This window comes from Polypterus senegalus, chromosome 1, assembly GCF_016835505.1.
Source record: "Polypterus senegalus isolate Bchr_013 chromosome 1, ASM1683550v1, whole genome shotgun sequence".
Taxonomy (NCBI): domain Eukaryota; kingdom Metazoa; phylum Chordata; class Cladistia; order Polypteriformes; family Polypteridae; genus Polypterus; species Polypterus senegalus.
In genome coordinates, this window is record NC_053154.1 from 75,435,008 (window position 1) to 75,458,788 (window position 23,781).

Genomic DNA, 23,781 nt, shown 5'->3' on the forward strand with positions numbered 1-23,781 from the left:
TTTAGAAAACATGCAATTTCATATCACCTATATGCTGGCGACTGCCAAATTTATTTCTCCCTCAAGCCAACTGACTCCACCAAACCTCTCCTCGACTGCCTATCTGACATTAAGGACTGGCTGGCTGTAAACTTCCTTCACCTGAACGATTCAAAAGCCGAGGTCATTGTTTTAGTCCCGACTGCAAACAGGCTCCACCCCTTGGCCTCGTTTCTCTTCCCATTCCAGTAACCGTCTGTCTCCAATCTTGGAATCAAAATGGATACGTTCCTGAAAATGGATGCTCAAGTCAACAGCACAGTAAAATCCTGCTTTTTCCATCTAAGGCGAATCGCCAAACTCAAGCCTATTCTGTCTAACCACCTCCTGGAATCAGTAATCCATGCATTCATTACGTCCGGCTTGACTACTCTAATTCCTGTCTTTTTGGTATCAGTAAAGCCACTGTTTCTAGACTCCAACTGGCTCAAAATGCGGCTGCAAGGCTTCTAACTGGAAGTAGCAGAATCCAACACATTTCACCGATTTTAAAAACCCTATACTGGCTGCTGGTTAGATTCAGAATCGATTTTAAGATTCTCCTCCTCACCTATAAGGCATTAAACGGTCTAGCCCCCGCCTATTTGAGTGTCTTGCTCCATTGTCACAATCCCCCTTGTGTTCTTCGATCCGCAGATCAGCTGCTCCTAACCGTTCCCAAGGCACGTTTTAAAGCTCGTGGTAAAAGGGCTTTCTCTGTCTGTGCACCCAGGCTCTGGAACTCCCTGCCCTTAGTGGTTAAGCAAGCCGCTTCAGTCGCCACATTCAAATCTCGCCTAAAACGCACTTCTTCACATTGGCTTTTAATTCTTAACCTGTTTCATTTTCCACTTGCCTTTTGCTATTTTCTCTATTTTATTTGGTCCCTGACCTGTTTTAGTATCTCTGTTTTAATTCTCTGTTAATGTTTGTTTTTAATGTTTTGCTTTTAGTCCTGCTTGTTGTAACTGTACAGCGCTTCGGTCAGTTGTAATGCTGTGTTTTTAAGTGCTCAACAAATAAATCTGGTATGGTATATATGTGTGTGTGTGTGTATATATGTATGTGCGTATGTATGTGTGTATATGTATGTATGTATGTATATGTATGTATGTATGTATGTATGTATGTATGTATATATGTATGTATATGTATATATGTATGTGTATGTGTGTTATACTGTCTTAAATTAAAGCACAATATTGGTCACATAATAAATGGTGGTACTTTTAAGAAAAAGCTACTTGAAGGCTGTATGCAGTTGTTTGATTTTTTTTTTTTTGGTCAGGCTGAATGTGTAAGTATAGTGAAATTCGCAGGTATTTGAATCAACTACAACAATTTTGGTATTGTCATCCCTGCTCCTAAATGTTCACCTCACACTGAAGCTTAAACGTGATTTATATCTATAAAATTATTTCAATTAGCTGTTTTTTATTTAGTCATTTATTTGAAATTTTTTTTTTTTGTTTTTTTTAATCTACATTTTATTATGTGAGTCTTGGGTTTGCCTGTATTATTAATTTCTTTCTTTACATTTATTTAACAGCCATCTCAAAAGGAAGGTGGTTCAGAGGGAGGAGGAGACTCTGAAGTGGGTGCAGATTCTAAGAAGGCTGGCACTGAAGGCAGCAGTGATGATGATGATGATGATGAGGGAACACTGGTAATTGATGAGAAAAATGAAAAAGGAGGAAGCAAGAGGAAGGCTGAAGATTCACTGGAGGTAGAGAGTTACATTTGTGTTTAAATACAGCAGTCTTTTAAGCTAATATGCAATATTACATTGGCACAGAGAGAGAAGTCAAATAAAGTTAATATTTGTTTCTAGCTGTTTTGACAAGTTCATCTCCAGTTATGATGCTAATAGATATAATAGTTTGCCGTACAAGACACAAAATACCAACGTAGGAGCTTTTTGAATGTAGAACAAAGTTCAGTTTTATTTAAATGTAGTAATGTTTATTCATAACGCAATTAGGTAACACACAATCCCAACTTTTAGCATCAATTACAGATACAATGAGTCACTCAGTTCAGTCCTGAAATCTAGTATTTTCCAGTCATTTTTGTGTTTCTCCACTGGGATGTCCAGTTACCTGGATGAAGTTACAAGTTTAGTCACTCTAGAGTAAACACATTTTCATTTCTTTTAGTGCATTAATTAATAGCTCCTTGAAGAGGCGGGGCTTAAGTTGCCCTGTGGCATCCTTTTGGAGCTGGTAGAGATGAGGAGCTTTCTGCTGGTGAAACTTAGTCTTCCGAGTCACTCTTCCATACTTTTAGTTATGTAGGCCAAAAGGTAAAGAGCCAGGCTATCAAGCATGCTTTAGTAACTATAATACTGTGTGCCCACAGACTTCTGGGAGCAAATTGGCCAATTATTTAATGAAATAAATGATATATAATGTACAGGGTGGGGCATTTATATGGATACACCTTAATAAAATGGGAATGGTTGGTGATATTAACTTCCTGTTTGTGGCACATTAGTATATGTGAGGGGGAAAACTTTTCAAGATGGATGGTGGCCATTTTGAAGTCGGCCATTTTGGATCCAACTTTTGTTTTTTCAATAGGAAGAGGGTCATGTGACACATCAAACTTATTGGGAATTTCACAAGAAAAACAATGGCATGCTTGGTTTTAACATAACTTTATTATTTCATGAGTTATTTACAAGTTTCTGACCACTTATAAAATGTGTTCAATGTGCTGCCCATTGTGTTGGATTGTCAATGCAACCCTCTTCTCCCACTCTTCACACACTGATAGCAACACCGCAGGAGAAATGCTAGCACAGGCTTCCTGTATCCGTAGTTTCAGTTGCTGCACATCTCGTATCTTCACAGCATAGACAATTGCCTTCAGATGACCCCAAAGATAAAAGTCTAAGGGGGTCAGATCGGGAGACCTTGGGGGCCATTCAACTGGCCCAGACGACCAATCCACTTTCCAGGAAACTGTTCATCTAGGAATGCTCGGACCTGACACCCATAATGTGGTGGTGCACCATCTTGCTGGAAAAACTCGGGGAACGTGCCAGCTTCAGTGCATAAAGAGGGAAACGCATCATCATGTAGCAATGTAGGTTTCCATTGATGAAGAATGGCCCCACTATCTTTGTACCCCATATACCACACCATACCGTCAATTTTTTTGTTCCAACAGTCTTGGAGGGATCTATCCAATGTGGGTTAGTGTCAGACCAATAGCGGTGGTTTTGTTTGTTAACTTCACCATTCACATAAAAGTTTGCCTCATCACTGAACAAAATCTTCTGCGTAAACTGAGGGTCCTGTTCCAATTTTTGATTTGCCCATTCTGCAAATTCAGTGCGCCGATCTGGGTCATCCTCGTTGAGATGCTGCTGTAGCTGGAGTTTGTAAGGGTGCCATTTGTGAGTAGCTAATATCCGCCGAAGGGATGTTCGACTAATGCCACTCTCCAGTGACATGCGGCGAGTGCTACACTGTGGGCTCTTGCTGAATGAAGCTAGGACAGCCACTGATGTTTCTTCATTAGTGACAGTTTTCATGCGTCCACATTTTGGCAAATCCAACACTGAACCAGTTTCACGAAACTTAGCAAGCAGTTTGCTAACTGTAGCATGGGAGATGGGTGGTCTCGTAGGGTGTCTTGCATTGAAATCTGCTGCAATGACCCGGTTACTGCGTTCACCAGACATCAACACAATTTCTATCCGCTCCTCACGTGTTAACCTCTGCGACATGTCAATGACTGTAAACAAAGAGAAAAACACCATTGTTTTTCTTGTGAAATTCCCAATAAGTTTGATGTGTCACATGACCTTCTTCCTATTGAAAAAACAAAAGTTGGATCCAAAATGGCCGACTTCAAAATGGCCACCATGGTCACCGCCCATCTTGAAAAGTTTTTCCCCTCACATATACTAATGTACCACAAACAGGAAGTTAATATCACCAACCATTCCCATTTTATTAAGGTGTATCCATATAAATGGCCCACCCTGTATATTAATTAAAGCATGTACAGTATGTTTCCTGGAAAGATATGCAGTTCGTTATTTACATTCTATTGCCTCATCTAGGATTCTCCAAAACGACCTAAAGTGGAAGACAGTGAAGTTCAGGCAGAGAAACAAGTAGAAAATGAAGGGTCTGAGAGTGATGGGGCTGAGTCTGATCATATGGAATCCGAGGCCAAGGCAAATAATGGCCCAGGAGAAGATGGTGTAGCTCCTGTAGTACCACCTGTATCCAGTGATGAGAAACCAGAAGGTCAACCAAATGATGCTGAGGCTCAGTCAACGCCGGAAAAAGTGAGTGTGAAATTGTATGCATTCGTAAATCATTCTAAATAAAACGTGAACATTTCAGGTTTCATAATGCCATGACAAAACTGTATTTGGAAAAGGCAAGCAGCCATACCTCATGCACTTCAGAACAGGTCATCCACCTGAAGCTAAGCATGTTCAGGCCGGCAAGTACTTGGATGGGATGCTGCTGGAGGAGGTGTTGGTGAGGCCAGCAGGGGCCACATACCCTGTGGTGTGAATCCCAATGCTGCAGTGCAGCGATGGGGACACTGTGCTGTAAAAATGGCACCGTCCATTGGATGAGATGTAAAACTGGGGTCCTGACTCTCTGTGATCATTAAACATCCCAAGGCTTCCTTTGTAAAGAGTAGGGTGTATCCTAATGTCCTGGCTAAATTGTCTGCCTGGTCATTCTGACCACTTTATCATCCCCCATCTCTGATTGGCTAACTATCTCTCACCCCTTCACCTCCTAATAACTAATGTGTAGTGAGCGTACTGGCAGGTTGGCTACCGTCACATTATTCAGGTGGATGCTACACATTAGTGGTGGTTGAAGTGGCTCCCTACACACTTTGAGTACCTTGAAAACCGCTATATAAATTTGATGAATTATTATTATGTAGATTTACTTTCTTTGTATCCTTGTTATTTTTATGTATACATTTAATGAATTATTATGTAGATTTACTTTATATCCTTATGTTATTTCATTTTCTTTAAATTGTTGTAATATTGTGTACTGTCAAAGTAAGCATGGATCAAGTTGTGCTAATTGATCAAAGCACTACCAGCAAAGAAAATAATCACAGAGATTGATCCTCATAATTTGGGGTTCATTTCTAATTTAAGAGCAATTTGTGTTGATTTCCAAGTCCAAATTTTACCTGACACATGGAAATATCAAAAATAATAACACAAATTTTAAAATAGGATAATTTATTATTTAACTTTTAAATTGAGACCAATGCAAAAATATGTACAGTCAATTATCGTTATCCATGGAGGTTACGTTGTTAAAATAACTCTGTGGATGCTGAAGTATTGGTCCTGTCGGGGAAACTGCGGTTAAGTCCTGGTGGGACAAAGGCCCAATGGAAAGACCGATGCCTCTGCAGGTTCATCTGTGGAAGCCTTGTTATGACATTTACTTTCTCTATAGTGAGGATTGGTTGTCTTCTAGAAGCTCTGCAAGAGGCTACAAGCAACTGCAGCACTGGCAATCTGGGGACCTTACCGAACCATCCAGTTGATAGTAGCAAAAAGCAGGGCAGGAACTTAATCAGTGCAAGGTTATGATCTGCAGTTACTGGGAATTTGTTTGTGGGGAACAATTGCAAGCCCTGATCCCCGTCACAAATGGGGTTCAGTGGCGTACTTACTCCTCTCGATACTGGGTAGAAGCACATTGATCCATTCAGTATAGTGTGGGTGCAGCCACAGGCATCTAAGGGACTAACAGACCTTTTATTTTTCAATCTCATGTTTTGCTGCGGTGAGACTGGCCTATTGGAATTTTCTTTTCTGCTGCACATGGCCATGTAGTACAGACTAGGCGTGAGTAGACTGTGTGTGTCACAAAATGGGTTATACTTTTTTTTTTTTTAATTAATGGATAAGCAAATATATATGCAAGTATTTGTTACAATTAACCTCTGTTTTTAATCTGACTTCTTGCCTAATTAAGTAAGCTGTTATTTCCCTAATTTTGTGTTTTGGGAGCAATGTAGAATTTACAAAAATAAGTGATTTTTTTATTAAAATGTACGAGGCAGTTATTTGGGGATGCAGCAGTTATTTTTCTTTATCAATAATTTAATTATGATTTTTATTCTGCCTGGTTATTTAATCCATTATTACTTATTAGTGGGTCAGACAGTGATGTAGTTGCAGACTTTCATCATTCAGTGTCGTTTGCCTGGGTGGTTTACTCTGCTTGTTTTTAATTGTCATTATTAAGATAGAATGAAGGGAGCAAACTACACAGTAAATGGGTGAAAAATAATAGAAAAACAACAAAAGAGAGTTATACATTTAAAGCTATAGCAAAAATAGAAAATTTCTAAAGGTCTTCAAAATGTAAAAGTCATACTGATGTGCTTTTCTAAAATTATAATAAGTGAAGAGAAAAACAGACTAGCTAATTAAATGAGATCAATTATTGTCAAATATTTTCACTTATTGTGAAACTGGTTGGAACAAAAAACCTGCAGTCACAGTGGGTCCCCAGGACTGAGTTTGGGAACCACTGGGTTAGAAAATGCATGTATTGATGGATGTGCAACTTCTGTCAGCACATCACAGGATGAATGTGAATATTTCTTTTCTTTGCCTGTTCATTTGCATACCAAATGAAATGTGTTTTCCCAGTATAAGCTTTTGTAGGGTGTATTAACCGTTTAGAGCATCCTGAACATAAGAGTACCTGATCTCATCAGTTTATGCATACTGGCATACATACCGTTAGCTTTAGTTCTAATTATTTCATCCAGTTGCCAGCCTCAACTTTTAAAACAGTTCTCTAATTATTGATTTAGGTCATTAAGAACATTTGTGAGGAACTATTCAAGCCTAAAATACTTAAAATCCATACAGTAACACATCATTGTTTCACACCTTGTAATAAACCAAAAGATATTGCTTTCAACCTCCACAGCTGTAATTGTACCTACTCACAAATAAGTATCAATTTACTGAAGCTTTTTAAATCTAGTCTCCAGTTCAGAATGTGCACATTTGTTTCAGAATCACTAAGACATGACTTATCTCATCTCGTAATTGAATTATGTCACCAAATTGAAATATGTATTCATTCTTGTAAAGATAAAGTATTCATGATTATTCAACTACTAGAAATGTTTTAAATCCGTTTAAAAGGGGAAATCACCTTTACTGATCATAAACAGAAGGCAAAGAATAATTGTTAGAAAAAACTTGGACCTAAATCATTTATTTAGTTCATATTTGGACACCCATGTATATGTAAACTGTACATTTCTTCAGTGAACCACTTCAGTCAAACTGAGATAATATGCTTTTAAAAATTTATCAGGGAAAAAAAAAAAGTCTTACTGATGCATCAATCTGGGATCATGTTACAGTCCAGTTAAATTTTATTTACTACTTTAGGAAGTAGCATCAGCATATCAGCATACAGGACTATGCTGAGTATGTGACTGGGTACATTAGCACCTATATTAACAATATTGTGTCCACAATACCAGTCAGGGAGTTCCCCAACCAGAAGCCCTGGATAAATAGTCAGCTACGCCACATGCTGTGTGCCCGCTGTCTTGAATTTAGATTAGACACTGAGATGGAGTACAAGGCTGCGAAGTACAGACTAAGAAAAGCCATCACAGCAGCCAAGAGGCAGTACTGAGAGAAGCTGGAGGGCTTCTATTCTACTGCTGACTCTGGACGTATGTGGCAAGACCTACAGCACATCACAGACAACAGCACCACCACCAGCACAATCCGCTCCACAGACAGTCTGCTGGATGATCTCAACACTTTCTACACCCGCTTTGAGACATCCAGCAACAGCATAGAGTGGAGGCGCGCACACACACAACCCCCCTCCCTTCCCCCAATGGTCTCTTTAGGTCAGGTGCACAAAGCACTAAGGAAGATCAACCCCGTAAAGCAGCAAGACCAAACAACATCCCTGAGTGGGCTCTCAAAGCTTGTGCCAACGAGCTGGCTGATGTTCTCTGCTCCATCTTCAACCTTTACCTCGGTCAACGCATCGTTCCATCCTGCTTTAAGACTACGATCTGAATGATTACAGGCTGGTAGCACTCACTCCAATCATCATGAAGTGTTTTGAGAGAGTGATGCTGGCCCACATTCAGAGCAGCATACTGGACACTCTGGACCCCCTGCCGTATGCCTACTGGCCCAACAGGTCCACCTCAGATGCCATCGCAACCGCACTGCATTATTCCCTCTTCCATCTGGAGAACAAAGACTCCTACATCAGGATGCTCTTTGTTGACTACATTTCCACCTTTAACACGGTTATCCCCTATAAACTGTCTGCACTTGGCCTGCACCCCACCCTCTGTGACTGGCTCCTAGACTTTCTGACTGGTAGGCCCCAGTCTGTCAGGATTGGTAATAGGATTTCAGCCACCATTATCACAAACAGAGGCACCCCACAGGGATGCGTCCTCAGCCCCATCCTCTACACCCTGTTCACCTATGACTGTGTTGCCTCCCACAAAGATAACATCATCCTAAAGTTCACAGACAACATTGCAGTGATAGGACGCATCACTGTTGGGGACGAGGAGGCCTACAGGAGGGAGTTGGACAGTCCGGCGTCCAACCACCTCACCCTCAACACAGACAAGAGGAAGGAGAGGAGACCTCACAGGCCACTGTTCATCTGAGGGCTTGAAGTGGAGAGGGTGAGCAGCATTAAATACCTGGAGTCTACATCAGTGAGGACCTTACTTGGACACTTAACACCACACAGCTAGCTTGTCAAGAGGGCTCAACCAGTGGCTGTACTTGCTGAGGAGGCTAAGGAAGTTTGGTATGTCGACTGAGATCCTTGGAAACTTTTACAGCTGCATTGTGGAGAGCATCTTGACAAGAGCATTGTGATCAGCTGCATCACCTTGTGGTATAGCTACACTACTGCTATGGAGCGCAAACACCTGCAGAGAGTGGTAAAGGCTGCTGAGATCATCACCAGGACCCCATTGCCCTCTCTACAGAGCATCTACAACTTGCAGAGTCTGCAGGAGAACTGCCTAGATCCTCGGGGACCCCACCCACCCCCAACACGAACTGTTCACATTTCTACCCAGGAGATATAGAAGTATGAAATGCAGGACTTCCAGGCTAAAGAACTCTTTCTTTCCCAAGGCCATTAGACTCCTAAATAACTGACTGGCATTTACTTGAATAATAACTAATGTGGATATGTACTTAAACTTCATGTTACACTCATTGCTGCTGTATCTAATAAAGTAGTTTTATAAGGGTGGAAGTTAATATCAAGCTAACAGTAAATGTTAAAATGATGTATGTGTGTTTATCTTCCATAATAATAATTTAAACTAGCTTATGCTTTTGTTGCCATTAGCTTGGTAGCTATCTTATTATTAATGTCTGTCAGTATGTTTAGTGTGCAAAGGCCTGTTTTAATTTTTTCTTGTTTCTTTCTCTTTTTTTCTTTTAGGCTGTAACAGAGAGCGCTTAAAGGAGACTTCTCCAATCAGCCATCTCTTCCTGAGTATTTTACATGCTCAATAAAATTCAGCGCAATAGAATTCCTGTTTAAACTCTAAATAATGTATGTAGATTGATTGAGAAAATTGTAAAATCTTAAAATAATCCCTCCTCCTAAGAAAATCCTTTTAATACCAGTATTTGAGATTGCAGTTTTTAAGAGAGCTCTCTGTAGGGATTTTTTCTTTCTCTTTTTCGTTTTGTTTTCATTGCTATTGATCTGTGTGGCCATATGTGGTGCTATGCAAGAAAACAATCCAACATTAGGGAAATTCTTGCACCATTATTTGCAAACACATGTGTAACAGTGGAAGCCTTTTGTTTAAGAGTTGAACCATGACTAGCAATTGTTGTCTCCTCTAAAATAAAACAGGTTATATTCCATTTAAAACAGTGCTTTTAACACTGATACTTTTATTAACTTGTTTTTGAAATAAATGGATAATTATGCCCAATTAATTAAATGCATCTCTTTCCAATGTCTACTTTTCTATACTTCTGATAATCAGCTGCAGTTTTACCTGCTTGAGCTAGGTTTTTTGTTCTTGCATTTTTAGTGTTCTATATTTTCTTTTTTAACTTGATTTAATTGGTAAATTCCCTATTTTAAGTAAATCCATATAGTTGTTAAGGTCCAGTAAGGTGAAGCTGTACTTAATTTGCCTAAGCAGATATAGATCCATCATTTTGAGTTGAATGAAAAGGGAAATGTAGATTTAAATTTTGCATCTCTGTATTTGTTTTCATGACTCAGTGCTTACAAGTCTTCATAAAAGAAAAGTGAAAGGGAAGTTTTCTGGCCTCTCAGACAAGCAAGAGAGAAAAAGCAAGAGCCAAAATTAAATTAAACAGAAGTGAGAGTGCCTCGCAAAAGAATTCAGACTCTTCAGACATGTTTCAATGTTAGGTGAGGTCTGAATACTTATAGAAGTAGCATATTTCACTTTTTGACTTTTATATTTAAAGCAAAATATACATTTCCTTCTTGAAGTTGTGACTTTGCAATAAAAATACACATTGGAACAAGATGTATAAATATTTGTATTTTAGTAGTAACATTTCAAAACTATATTACTGAAAAAAACTGAATATTTTAGCAAGGCAAGTACATGATTGACTCCAGTATCATTCTTTCTGGTCAGCTATTTTTGTTTAACTTGGTTTAGTGGTAACAGGTCTGGAAGCAACATTTCTCACTAGTGCAGATTTCCCTATAGATGTTTGTCAGAATAAATTCTCGATTACCAATATGAATTTAAGTAATGGTAATGTGCAATTTTAACATAATTTTTATAGTATGTGCTTGAAGCTCTAAATTTAATTACATTTGTTATTTCAAATGCAGAAATGCTGCTGTAATTAACATGTACATATGACAAATGCCAAGATAATAGATGCCCAATAGTGAAGGCAGCAGTAAATTCAATTTCCAAGAGATCCCAAGTGACTCGAGGATATATGGCAATCACACAGGTAAACTCTGCCTCTGCTTGTTTTAAAGGTTGTTTGTGTTTGTGAGCCAAATTCCTTTTTTTTTAATTTATTTATATTTGTATCTAAAAAAGAAAATGTGGAACACTGTATAACTTGCAATAAAATCTGCTAAATTTAAGTAATATTTAAGTAATGTTTTGTGAACCAAGAATTAACAAAAATATTTGTAATCTTTTTTTTTTTTTACATTTTCAATAGTAAATCATAATAATTTTGTTTTTTAAGATCTAGCTTACTCCCCTGTTTATGTATTTGCATTTGTATAACCTTTGTCTAAGTTGCACTCTTTTCAACAACTGAGTGTTAATTTTGATGTTTAAATATTTTTGCTTTCATTTTTTTGTTTACTCTGCCCCTTTTTTTGTGGTGGTGTTTTCTTTTTTCTATTTTGTTGGAGATTAGTTCTGAATGGCTGCTGTCAGACTACCCTTCCATCTTATGAACCTGAACCTGCTTTACTCTGATTATGGTTGCAATGAGTGTACAGTGTCATAGTGTCTTTTTCATTTAGGTTACTTATTTTTGGATGCCTCTGGTTTACTTCATGTTGATTTTGATTTATTAAGGTTTGGACCAAATGTGTAGCTTTAATGATTCTGAATGTAAATCCAGATTAAAACAGGTCCAAACAAAATGGGTTTGAAAAGGCAAACTTTAATGTACAATCTAAATTTAAAAATATATATAAAACACATTTATCAACAGGATTTAATTTGATGCAATATTGACCTTCCGGTGTTTGCCTGTATTCAGAATTCACTCATTTCCAGTCTGATTTAATCTGGACCAGCCAGTGGTTTTGTATAAATAAAACTGAACAAGAAGCAAACCTGAGTCGTCCTTCCTGAATGTGAGGGTGATGGAAGTGAGGCTGGCTTTTAGTGGACACTTCTCTGCTAAGGCTCTATTTTATTGTTGGTGCATGTTCTTTCTGATTGGGAAAAGTAATTTTGTAAAACGATTTTTTTTAGTCAACAAAAACTTTCTGAGAAAGAATTGTACTCATATAGTTTTGTAGTCAGATCATCTTTTTAATCTTAAATCTCTCTCTTTCATAAAGATCCTTCTTCAAAATTCCTTCTATCAAGTTGTAATCATATAAAGTTTATAATAACAAATGGACTCAAGAAAGCAATCTTGCGTCCTTGCAAATGATGTTCATTTTAGCTTTTGAAACTAGTTCTGATGTTGTAGGCTTCAGTCTATCTGACTAGAACAATAAATCTCTTGATTAAGAAAAAAATATGTATTTTTGTCTTGGCTGTTTCTTTTAAGTAAGAGTTCATTTAAGTAGCCTTTTGTAATCTAAATGATTATAATGTTACCTTGATGTTAAGAATTCAATAACTAATTAGCCTAATTCACATATTCCATTTACATTGTATCATAAAACACAGCACATTTCACAAAGTGATCTCTAAAATAGAGTTTGTCATTTGAAATATCTGAATGGTTCATAGAACATGGAAAAAACAAATTATATATGCCTAACAATATTTTTGTGATTATGTTACTGGCCTCAAGCCTAGGGGAACCTGGGCCAGGTACAAGCCACTGCTGCTGTGGGGGTGCAGTGACATCGATATGGTGTGAAAAGTTAAAGAAGCAGGCAGCAGTCATGAGTCTCAGACTTTACTTCTCTGTTCTACTTTATTCTCATTTACCCAGTAATATATAAATGCTTCAATCTCTGCATAGGTAAACATGACGATCATTTAAACAATGGTGCATGCCATTCCTCTGTGAAAACAATAGTGTAAACACATTTACTTTGGTTCAACAATAGTAGTATTGTTGTCAGCTATCAAGAAGTACCTGATTAGAAACCCCAGAACTTGTTAATTTTCAAAGGAAGCAGGCAGTTCTGTATCAGCACATTGTATGTGGATGAGATGTTATTCAAAGCAGGTGACTCTTTTGCAAGATAAGTAAATATTTATGTCCTATGGATCGCCATCAACAATAACCTGTAGCAGAATTTTCCAGGAAATTTGCCTTTTCTTTAAAACACTGAATTCTAGCCCATTACACTACGTAAAGATACAATTTAGTAGTTTGAGTTTAATTGTTTTATTTATTTCATGTATTGAATATGGCTCTGTTCCACAGAAGTTAACACTACATCAGTAATTCCGCATTTTTAGTAAAATGTGTGATGTGCTGTAGACATATTGAAAACTGTAGTGCATCTGGAAAGTATTCACAGCGCATCACTTTTTCCACATTTTATTATGTTACAGCCTTATTTCAAAATAGATGAAATTGATATTTTTCCTCAGAATTCTACACACAACACCCCATAATGACAACGTGAGAAAAGTTTACTTGAAATTTTTGCATATGTATTAAAAATAAAAAAATTGAGAAAGCACATGTACATAAGTATTCACAGCCTTTGTCATGAAGCTCAAAATTGAGCTCAGGTGCATCCTGTTTCCCCTGATCATCCTTGAGATGTTTCTGCAGCTTAATTGGAGTCCACTTGTGGTAAATTCAGTTGATTGGACGTGATTTGGAAAGGCACACACCTGTCTATATAAGGTCCCACAGTTGACAGTTCATGTCAGAGCACAAACCAAGCATGAAGTCAAAGGAACTGTCTGTAGACCTCTGAGACAGGATTGTCTCAAGGCACAAATCTGGGGAAGGTTACGGAAACATTTCTGCTGCTTTGAAGGTCCCAATGGGCACAGTGGCCTCCATCATCCGTAAGTGGAAGAAGTTGGAAACCACCAGGACTCTTCCTAGAGCTGGCCGGCCATCTAAACTAAGCGATCGGGGGTGGAGGGCCTTAGTCAGGGAGGTGACCAACAACCCGATGGTCACTGTGTCGGAGCTCCAGAGGTCCTCTGTGGAGAGAGGAGAACCTTTCAGATGGACAACCATCTCTGCAGCAATCCACCAATCAGGCCTGTAAGGTAGAGTGGTAGAAGCCACTCCTTAGTAAAAGGCACATGGCAGCCCACCTGGAGTTTGCCAGAAGGCACCTGAAGGACTCTCAGACCATGTGAAACAAAATTCTCAGGTCTGATGAGACAAACATTGAACTCTGTTGTGAATGCCAGGCGTCATGTTTGGAGGAAATCAGGCACCGCTCATCACCAGGCCAATACCATCCCTACAGTGAAGTGTGGTGGTGGAAGCATCATGCTGTGGGGATGTTTTTCAGTGGCAGGAACTGGGAGACTAGTCAGAATAAAGGGAAAGAGGACTGCAGCAATGTACAGAGACATCCTGGATGAAAACCTGCTCCAGAGCGCTCTTGACCTTAAACTGGGGCAACAGTTCATCTTTCAGCAGGACAACGACCCTAAGGACACAGCCAAGATATCAAAGGAGTGGCTTCAGGACAACTCTGTGAATGTCCTTGAGTGGCCCAGCCAGACCCCAGACTTGAATCTGATTGAACATCTCTGGAGAGATCTTAGAATGGCTGTGCACCAATGCTTCCCATCCAACCTGATGGAGCTTGAGGGGTGCTGCAAAGAGGAATGGGCGAAACTGGCCAAGTATAGGTGTGCCAAGCTTGTGGCATCATATTCAAAAAGACTTGAGGCTGTAATTGCTGCCAAAGGTACATCGACAGAGTATTGAGCAAAGGCTGTGAATACTTATGTACATGTGATTTCTCAGTTTTTTTTATTTTTAATAAATTTGCAAAAACCTCAAGTAAACTTGTTGTTGTGTGTAGAATTCTGAGGAAAAAAATGAATTTAATCCATTTTGGAATAAGGCTGTAACATAACAAAATGTGGAAAATGTGATGTGCTGTGAATACTTTCCAGATGCACTGAGTATTCCTAGGTTTTAGTCACACTTGCTCTTATGATACACTTCATTTTTTTCCTGTTTAGGTGAGGAATAAATATCCTTAAAATAGCCCACAAATAAAGGGATGAAAAAGTCCATAAGAATATGCATTTAACTTCAACTAATGGAATGTTGAAGGATTTAATTATGAAGTAAACATAATATACTAATCTTGATTTCTTCTAAAAATAGCACTAATAAACAATTCCCAAATGAGGAGTGAAAGAGGGACAAGTAATTCATTTTACCTGCAATTTGACTGCAACTAGACGAACACCACCTTTAAGGCAGTACTTTGGTCTCTTTCTGTCTCAATCTCCAGTACATCACAGTTACTTAGAAGTTGATTTATTGATAATATCATGAAGACACTGTAATCTGCTGTTTCCCCTGTTGTGATATTGACAGTAGCATTCCACTTTTTTTAATTAATTTAATTAATTGCCAGAGTCCTTTATCCAAAGTGATTTACATGTACATTTTCCAAAAGACCCAAGACATCTTAATAGGCAAACATTAACATTGTTAATTTTGTGTTCTCATAGATAAACTCTTTTCTTTAATTTGAGACCTGTTCTGCTCCAGAGATTTGAAGTATTCCTATTCTGAAATTTTGAATGCAAACTTGAGCCTAAGTAGTATTTTGGTCTAAGTGTAAAAAGAGGCAACACCCAAGCAGAGTATTATAGCTGAATGATGTTTTAAACCTTGATCTGCAGCACACATGATTATTAATCTCAAAGTGGTTAGAAGAAATGAGTTGCACTTCAGACTGAATTTAAGCTTTTGTCCAGAAAACACCAAAAAATTACTGCTGGAATCACATCATTTGTAGTGGCTTAGGAAATGGACTCAAAACCAGAAGGTTGCCAGTTAAATTCCTGTATTTCTCCTACTATGTCACCTGCTAGTACTCCAACTGCAAAAATACACAAAATAATTGTACTAAACAATATATATTTACTTGTAGAGTGTCTTTGGATGATTGCTACAGAAGAGTTTAATATGTAATAGTGGTTAGTAGTGCGTTTATAATTATTATGGACAGAAGGCAAATAACAGCATGCTAAATACATAGCAGAGAAGTCTATATTTACCTAAATTTTCTGAAGTGAGCATCATTGATGACTTCATGAGGTACATATCAGCTTTACATCCTTAGACATTTGAGGAAGCTCCAATTTCTCCATCTTCTGGAAGTTCCTCAGTATTTACCAGTGCACAGTCGAGTCTACTCTTAGTAGCCGAGTAACATCCTGGTATGGCCCCTGCAATGGGTAGTGAAAGTTGGCACAGAATATTACAGGCACACGGCACCCTTCTCTTCAGGACATACAATATACACAGTGCCCTTCATAATGTATAGGATAGAGACATTTTTCCTTAATTTGCCCTTCTGCTCCACAGTTTAAAAATAGAAATCAAACAATTGAGAGGTGATTGAAGTGCACAATGCAGACTTTCATTTAAGAGTATTTGCATACATTTCAATCACAACACATTTTCTACATGTCCCTCCCTCCAACCCCCCAAACCATTTCAGTGCACCATAAAGTTTGGGACAGTTGGCATTACAGTTGGTTGTGATTATTAAGATGTCTTTCATTGTGTCATTAGTGTAAGCAACTGACACCTAAACTTGCTTCTACCTACAGACTACTCTTGGAGTTTCTTTTGCCATTTTCTATGTATTCACAATTTCTGTAATATACTCCCTGAATTGTATTCAAAGGCTGACAATTTAGAATGCTGAAGGGGTGCAACTACTTCAGTGTCTGTGGTGTTATGGGTCCACAGCTCGCTGAGCAAAGGCCGTTTCTTTTTAAATAAATAATCACCGCACTCGAGGCGGCTTCATGAGGGGGCATAGTGGCCATAGTAAGCCATGGGGCGATCTGCGGTGTGGGCACAGGTGAGGGACTGCCCACATCTGTGATTGTTCCCGTGGCTAATGTGCTGCAGCTTCTATGGCCCCTCGCTGTTTAAAAGAAGCACGAGTCGGTTGGGAAGAAGATGGGATGAAAAGAGACATGATCGATGAAAAAATGAAATGAAAAGGACGGAGGTTACAGGGAGCGAGAGAGGAAGCAGGTTGGTGCGAGAGAGACACACACAGAGTGTGTGGTGAGCGAACGAACAAGCGCTCGAGGGCAGCTGCGAGGAAGCTGGGTGTTAGGCCGACACCCAGGCGTTGGATTTGGAAGGCGCTTCCGCTGAGCGAGCAGGTAGCAGGAGTGATCAGGGAAAGGCAGCGGGAGTCGCGAGGCTTGGTGTTACAGTCCTTGGTGTGGGCGTCCTGGAGACTAAGGAGTCCAAGTCTCAGGCCTGGGATGAGTGCCAGACCGAAGCCAGGATCGAGAGGGCTCCAGACCTGTGTGTGAATGGAGAAGGGCAGCTGCAGGGAGCGTCTTGCCTGTTGCATGGGCCCGTATGGGAGAAGCACTGAGCTTGTTGTTTTTAAAGATTGCTTCCTGTTTGAACGTTTTAACCTCGTTTTAAAGGATTGTTTTTTTGTGTGTTTTTACCTCCACGTTTTCTTATTGGATTTTTTATTAAACTTTGGAACTGCACATCACTATTTATTGAGCACTTTGTTTTTGATTGTCTTTTAATAAAAGCACTTTGCACATCTTTACCATCTCCTTGCTCAATTGTTATTGCCTCAACTGTCTAGCTCATTGGTGACATTACCGACGGTGTTGGGTTGAAGGGCTCCTGAATAACGATGGGTGCGTGGAGCCAAACCCACATCGTCACAGTGTCATATTTACTTGTCTGTAAGAAATGCTTCTTAATGATCAGACGTGTGACAGTGGCAGCAAAATAATTGGTACAATTTCATTTTCAATGTCTGCACTGCCAGTTGCTAATCTGTAGACTATGTCAAATGTACATTTACATTTATTTGCTTAACAGACTTCACTTCATCACTTCAGTGATGCGGGCTCTGCATCGGTCTCTCGTGGTGAAAAAGGAGCTGAGCCGTAAGGCAAAGCTCTCAATTTACCAGTCGATCTACGCTCCTACCCTCACCTATGGTCATGAGCTATGGGTAGTGACCGAAAGAACGAGATCGCGAATACAAGCGGCTGAAATGAGTTTCCTCCGCAGGTTGTCTGGGCTATCCCTTAAAGATAGGGTGAGAAGCTCAGTCATCCGGGAGGGGCTCAGAGTAGAGCCGCTGCTCCTCCGCATCGAGAGGAGTCAGAGGAGGTGGCTCGGGCATCTGATCAGGATGCCTCCTGGACGCCTCCCTGGTGAGGTGTTCCGGGCACGTCCAACCGGGAGGAGGCTCCGGGGAAGACCCAGGACACGCTGGAGGGACTATGTCTCCCGGCTGGCCTGGGAACGCCTTGGGATTCTCCTGGAAGAGCTGAAAGAAGTGGCCGGGGAGAGGGAAGTCTGGGCCTCTCTGCTTAAGCTGCTGCCCCCGCGACCCGACCTCGGATAAGCGGAAGTGGATGGATGGACGGATGGATGCTTAACAGACACTTTCATCTAAAATGACATACAAAAGAGGTAAACATATTCGAGTAACATTAAGATGGGCCTGTTTGTTCGTCAAGTGTAGTAAGGCAGGTAACAAAAAGTTGATTGCAACAAGTGAAAAAGGTGTAATAACTAATAAATATACAATCATCGATTACAATCAATAAAGTGCAAAGGTTTTTTTTTTATATTATTAATTTGACAGATATTTGCAAAACAGATGGGTCTTCAATTGCTTCTTAAATACATTGAGGGAGTCAGCAGTACGAATGGAGGTGGGCCGCTTATTCCAACAAGTAGGAACTACACAGGAAAAGAGCCTGGAGTGAGACTTGATACCATGCAAAAGTTCCCTGGTAGACCTGAGTGGGCAACAAGGAGCATAGCACCTCACCAGTGTCTCCATATACTTAGGTGTTGACTCGCTGCCAACATCAGAGAGTTGAACTTAATGCGTGCAACTACAGGGAGCCAATGTAGCGACCCAGAGAGAGGAGTGATATGTGCCTGTCTTGTCTGGTTAAATACAAGACAGACCGCTACATTCTGGATCATCTGCAACGGCTTGAGAGCACATGTGGATACTTCTGCCACAAGTGAGCTGCAGTAGTCCGGATACAACAAAACCAAAGCTTGGACCAGAAGTTGTGCTGCATATTCTGTCAGATAAGGTTGGATCTTGCGGATGTTGTACAGCGTGAGTTTGCATAAATGAGAAACAGTACAAATGTGGTTAGAAAAAGATAGCTGCTCATCAATCACCACTCCAAGGTTGCAAACTGACCTGGCAGGTATTGGCGACAGTGAGCCAGGCTGTACAGAGATGGGGAGTGGAACAGACTGGCTGGTCGGAATCACAGGAAGCTTTGTTTTTGCCAGGTTGAGCTGTATATGGTGGTCCTTCATCTAAGTTGAGAGTTCAGTAAGACATGCAGAGACTCTTATCTAATACCATATTGTCCACCAGAGGGAACGACGGGAACAGTTGTGTGTCGTCGACATAGCACTGATAAGGGAACCCATGGGATTGAATGATGGAGCCCACTGAGTTGCATACAGAGAGAAAAGTAGAAGACCCAGCACCGATCCTCGAGGTACACTAGCACATATCTGATGTGCCTTTGACAACTCTCCTCACCAGGACATGGTTTAGGATCTGCCTTTCAAACTGTACCAAAAATACACATTTCTATTAATTTATTAGACATTGTTGTAGGTCAGATAACCAAAGACAGCAATTAAATGTAAGAATGATTTACTGGATCTGAAACTAGTTGGAATAAAAAACTGCAGCGATACGTGTTCCCTACTACTGAACTTTAAAGTTACTAACATGATAATAATTCATTATATACTGCTCAATAGAATTAAAGGAACACTTTTTAATCAGAGTATAGCATAAAGTCAATGATACTTATGGGATATTAATCTGGTCAGTTAAGTAGCAGAGGGGGTTGTTAATCAGTTTCAGCTGCTGTGGTGTTAATGAAATTAACAACAGATGCACTAGAGGGGCAACAATGAGATGACCCCCAAAACAGGAATGGTTTAACAGGTGGAGGCCACTGACATTTTTCCCTCCTCATCTTTTCTGACTGTTTCTTCACTAGTTTTGCATTTGGCTATAGTCAGTGTCACTACTGGTAGCATGAGGCGATACCTGGACCCTACAGAGGTTGCACAGGTAGTCCAACTTCTCCAGGATGGCACATCAATACGTGTCATTGCCAGAAGGTTTGCTGTGTCTCCCTGCACAGTCTCAAGGGCATGGAGGAGATTCTAGGAGACAAGCAGTTACTCTAGGAGAGCTGGAGAGGGCCATAGAAGGTCCATAACCCATCAGCAGGACCAGTATCTGCTCCTTTGGGCAAGGAGGAACAGGATGAGCACTGCCAGAGCCCTACAAAATGACCTCCAGCAGGCCACTGGTGTGAATGTCTCTGACCAAACAACCAGAAAGACTTCATGAGGGTGACCCAAGGGCCCCATGTCCTCTAATGGGCCCTGAGCTCACTGCCCAGCAGCATGCAGCTCGATTGGCATTCGCCATAAAATACCAGAATTGGCAGATGCACCACTGGTGCCCTGTGCTTTTTACAGGTGAGAGCAGGTTCACCCTGAGCACGTGACAGAAGTGAAAGGGTCTGGAGAAGCCATGGAGAACATTATGCTGCCTGTAACATCATTCAGCATGAGCAGTTTGGTGGTGGGTTAATGATTATCTGGGGAGGCATATCCATGGAGGGTCACACAGACCGCTACAGGCTTGACAAAGGCACCTTGGCTGCCATTAGGTATCAGGATGAAATCCTTGGACCCATTGTCAGACCCTATGCCCTGGTCCAGATCTGGGAGGAGATCCCCCACAACACCATCTGTCATCTCATTAGAAGCATGCACCGATGTTGTCAGGCATGTATACAAGAACACAGGGGCCATACAAAGTGCTGCGTACAATTTTGAGTTGCTGCAATTAAATTTTGGCAAAATGGACTAGCCTGGCACATGATTTTTTCAGTTTGATTTTTGGGGCGTCTGAATTCAGGGCTCTGTAGGTTGATCATTTTCATTTCCATCAAACGATGTTGCATCCTTTCGTTCCTAACACATTACCCAGTGTATATCAGTATAGATATCCAGGAAGATTTCTTTTTTCCCATTGAGATCTGATGTGTTTTCAAAGTGTTCCTTTAATTTTTTTGAGCAGTTTATATATATAACACTTTCTTCACTACTCAAAGTGCTGTCACACAAGGAGGATGTCAGGACGTGAACCCATGATCTCCTTACTGTAGCGCTCCCACTGTTCCCCCTGTAATTGCAAAAGAAGCTTTTACTTGGTACACTTAATGATTATGAGCTTAACTATAATATACAAATGTACGGAAATGGATTATATTCAAGATCTGAAACCTACAAATGCTACAGATACCATGAATGCAAAGGTAATAGTCCAAGGTTGCAGTTAAACACAAGGATTTGTAAATACATGCATTCTAGTAGGAAGGAGAAAGCAAAATCTACAGAAATGAAAACTGTGATAACTTCACACAATGATGTGGAATGTGAACCCGGATCACTGGCTCTGAGAGTTAGTGCTGCAAACCACTGTGCCACTAAGCTGCCCACAAAGGCTTGAGCATTCAAGTGGAATTTCCTGTGTGTGCCTTCACATGTTAAGTCTAACTTTGAGTGGCGCCCTCTCTCATTCTCATCAAACTCTACGCTGGTATCTGGAAAGTTGCTAGTTCAAATCCTGTTGCTGCCAGAAGAGATCCTAATAATAATAATTCATTTCGTGTATATGGCACTTTTCTCAGTACTCAGAGCACTACCACACAGGGAGGTCCTGTGACACAAACCCATGATCTCCTTACTGCAAGGCAGTAGCACTACCGCTGCACCACTATGTGGGGTCCTTGAGCACCTCCAGGGGTGCTGTACAATGGCTGACTCTGCACTCTGACCCCTAAAGCTAATCCCTTGGGGATTAATAAAGTAAATCAAAATGCAATCAAATTTATCCCATAAAAGAGTCACAATTGTACACATTTTGGATAACTCAACAAATTTGTATCCTCTTTTTAAGTTAACAGTAAGTATAATATTTCCAGGCCTTAAATATATAACATCACAATGCTGTGATCCTCGCAGAGTCAATGGAGGCTCTGATCAGAGCGCTTGAGAGACTGAGTGAGTAGTCTCAGTGTCTGGGCTTGCGAGGGTCCTGATAAAAACCAAGATCCAGGCCTTAAATGACCTCTTGGGCACAGCCATCAGCAGTGAGTCTGTTTGCAGAGTGAGTGTCAACCCTGTCGAGAGGTTTATTTACCTTGGCAGTGACATTCATTCTCATTCATGTCTCTGGTGACTCTTCCTATGAAGTCAGTAGACAGATTGGGAGAGCATGGGAGGTCATGAGGTCACTGGAAAGGAGTGTGTGGTGCTCCCGATATCTGTACAAAAACATGAAGGTCCAAGTCTTTTAGAGTCCTGGTGCTTCCCATCTTGCTATATGGTTGTGAGACATGGACGCTATCCAGTGACCTGAGATGAAGACTGGACTCCTTTGGTACTGTGTCTCTCCGGAGAATCCTTGGGTACCGTTGATTTGACTTTCTGTCGAATGAGCGGTTGTTCATGGAGTCCCGAATGAGGCACATTACCTGCATTGTGAGGGAGCGTCAGTTACAGCAATATGGCCATGTGGTGTGTTTCCCCGAGGGTGATCCAGCTCATAAGATCCTCATTGTTAGGGACCCGAGTGGCTGGACCAGACCACGTAACACCTGGCTGCGGCAGATAGAGGGTAATTTACGGAGGATGGGACTGGGCCTTGTGTCTGCCTGGGGGGGTTGCCAACCGGGATCCTGAGTTGTTTCTTCATGTAGTGGGTGCGGCAACGCACTGTACCAATGCATGCTCCCCAACTTGACTTGCTATATACAGTATATAAAATATATAGTATAGTAATTAATGCAGCTAAAATAAATATATGCTTACAAAGCTTTTACTATGTTGTTAATGAATAAATTCTGTTTTTAAATTTTTGATGGACTCACATTCTTAGTCTGGAGTGAGGATTTACCCTGCCTCATAATTTCTGCATTTTAAATTTAAAACAGACAAAAGGTTTGGCACTTTAAAACACATTCAAAGGTTTTTATTACTGTTCTGAGAGGAGAGGGCAAACTGCATCTAACAAGGATAGAAAAAGAAAGTAGGACCCAGATGCACAACTACATAAGCGGAGAAGAACATCAGAGTGGGTAGTTTGAGAAACGAACTCCTTGGAGCTCCTGAGTTGGCTTCTTCCTTAAATACACAACAGAACAAGATGACTCCAGAATGCCGGCCGTAATACACATCCAGTCACCTTCTGTCCAATGTCTGTGTTTTTGGTTTTTTTTTTAAAATGTCGCCTATTTTAATCATTTCTTTTTTTAAATCTTTTATATTTGCCAGTTTCCTCGTCTTTGAAAGTCAGCCTCTAAGGCCAGCATCCCGGAATAGTCTTCACTGTCGCGCATGACACTGGTGTGTGTATGGACAGGATTCACAGCGTTGCAAGAGAAAACTGTCCGTATTCAAGTCGAGAATCGAACTCTGGTCCCAGTAAAAAAAAATATTGTAATTCATTTAACTCAATATAACATAACGCATGCAGAAACACAAGTCTACTCGAACTTGCGGACGTAAAGCAGGGAATCTCCAACTGCGACTACACTGAATTTTCTAAATACTACTCTTCCCAGAAAGCATCGCGACGAAGACTGTAAATCTCGTTACAGTTGAGCGAGTTAAAGAAATGTTTTATTTTATTCTATTCAATTTACCACAAACAAATATTTTTCTAGCTGTGAAACTGTAAGCTTTTATGGAAGCTATTTAGAGATTAGAATATTAGTTAAATGTACATCGTTTAAAGG

At 40.3% G+C, this 23,781-nt stretch overlaps 1 protein-coding gene across 1 annotated transcript in view; it reads left to right on the top strand.

Annotated features, from left to right (window-relative positions):
• Positions 1-11,690, top strand: part of LOC120527479 (hepatoma-derived growth factor-like) — a 49,440-nt gene extending 37,750 nt beyond the window's left edge. The window contains exons 4-6 of the mRNA XM_039750936.1: positions 1,568-1,744; positions 4,091-4,321; positions 9,510-11,690. Coding sequence (XP_039606870.1) covers positions 1,568-1,744; positions 4,091-4,321; positions 9,510-9,530 — 429 coding nt within the window. The 3' untranslated portion in view covers positions 9,531-11,690. The remainder of the gene's footprint in view (positions 1-1,567; positions 1,745-4,090; positions 4,322-9,509) is intronic.
• The last annotated feature ends 12,091 nt before the right edge of the window (positions 11,691-23,781 follow it).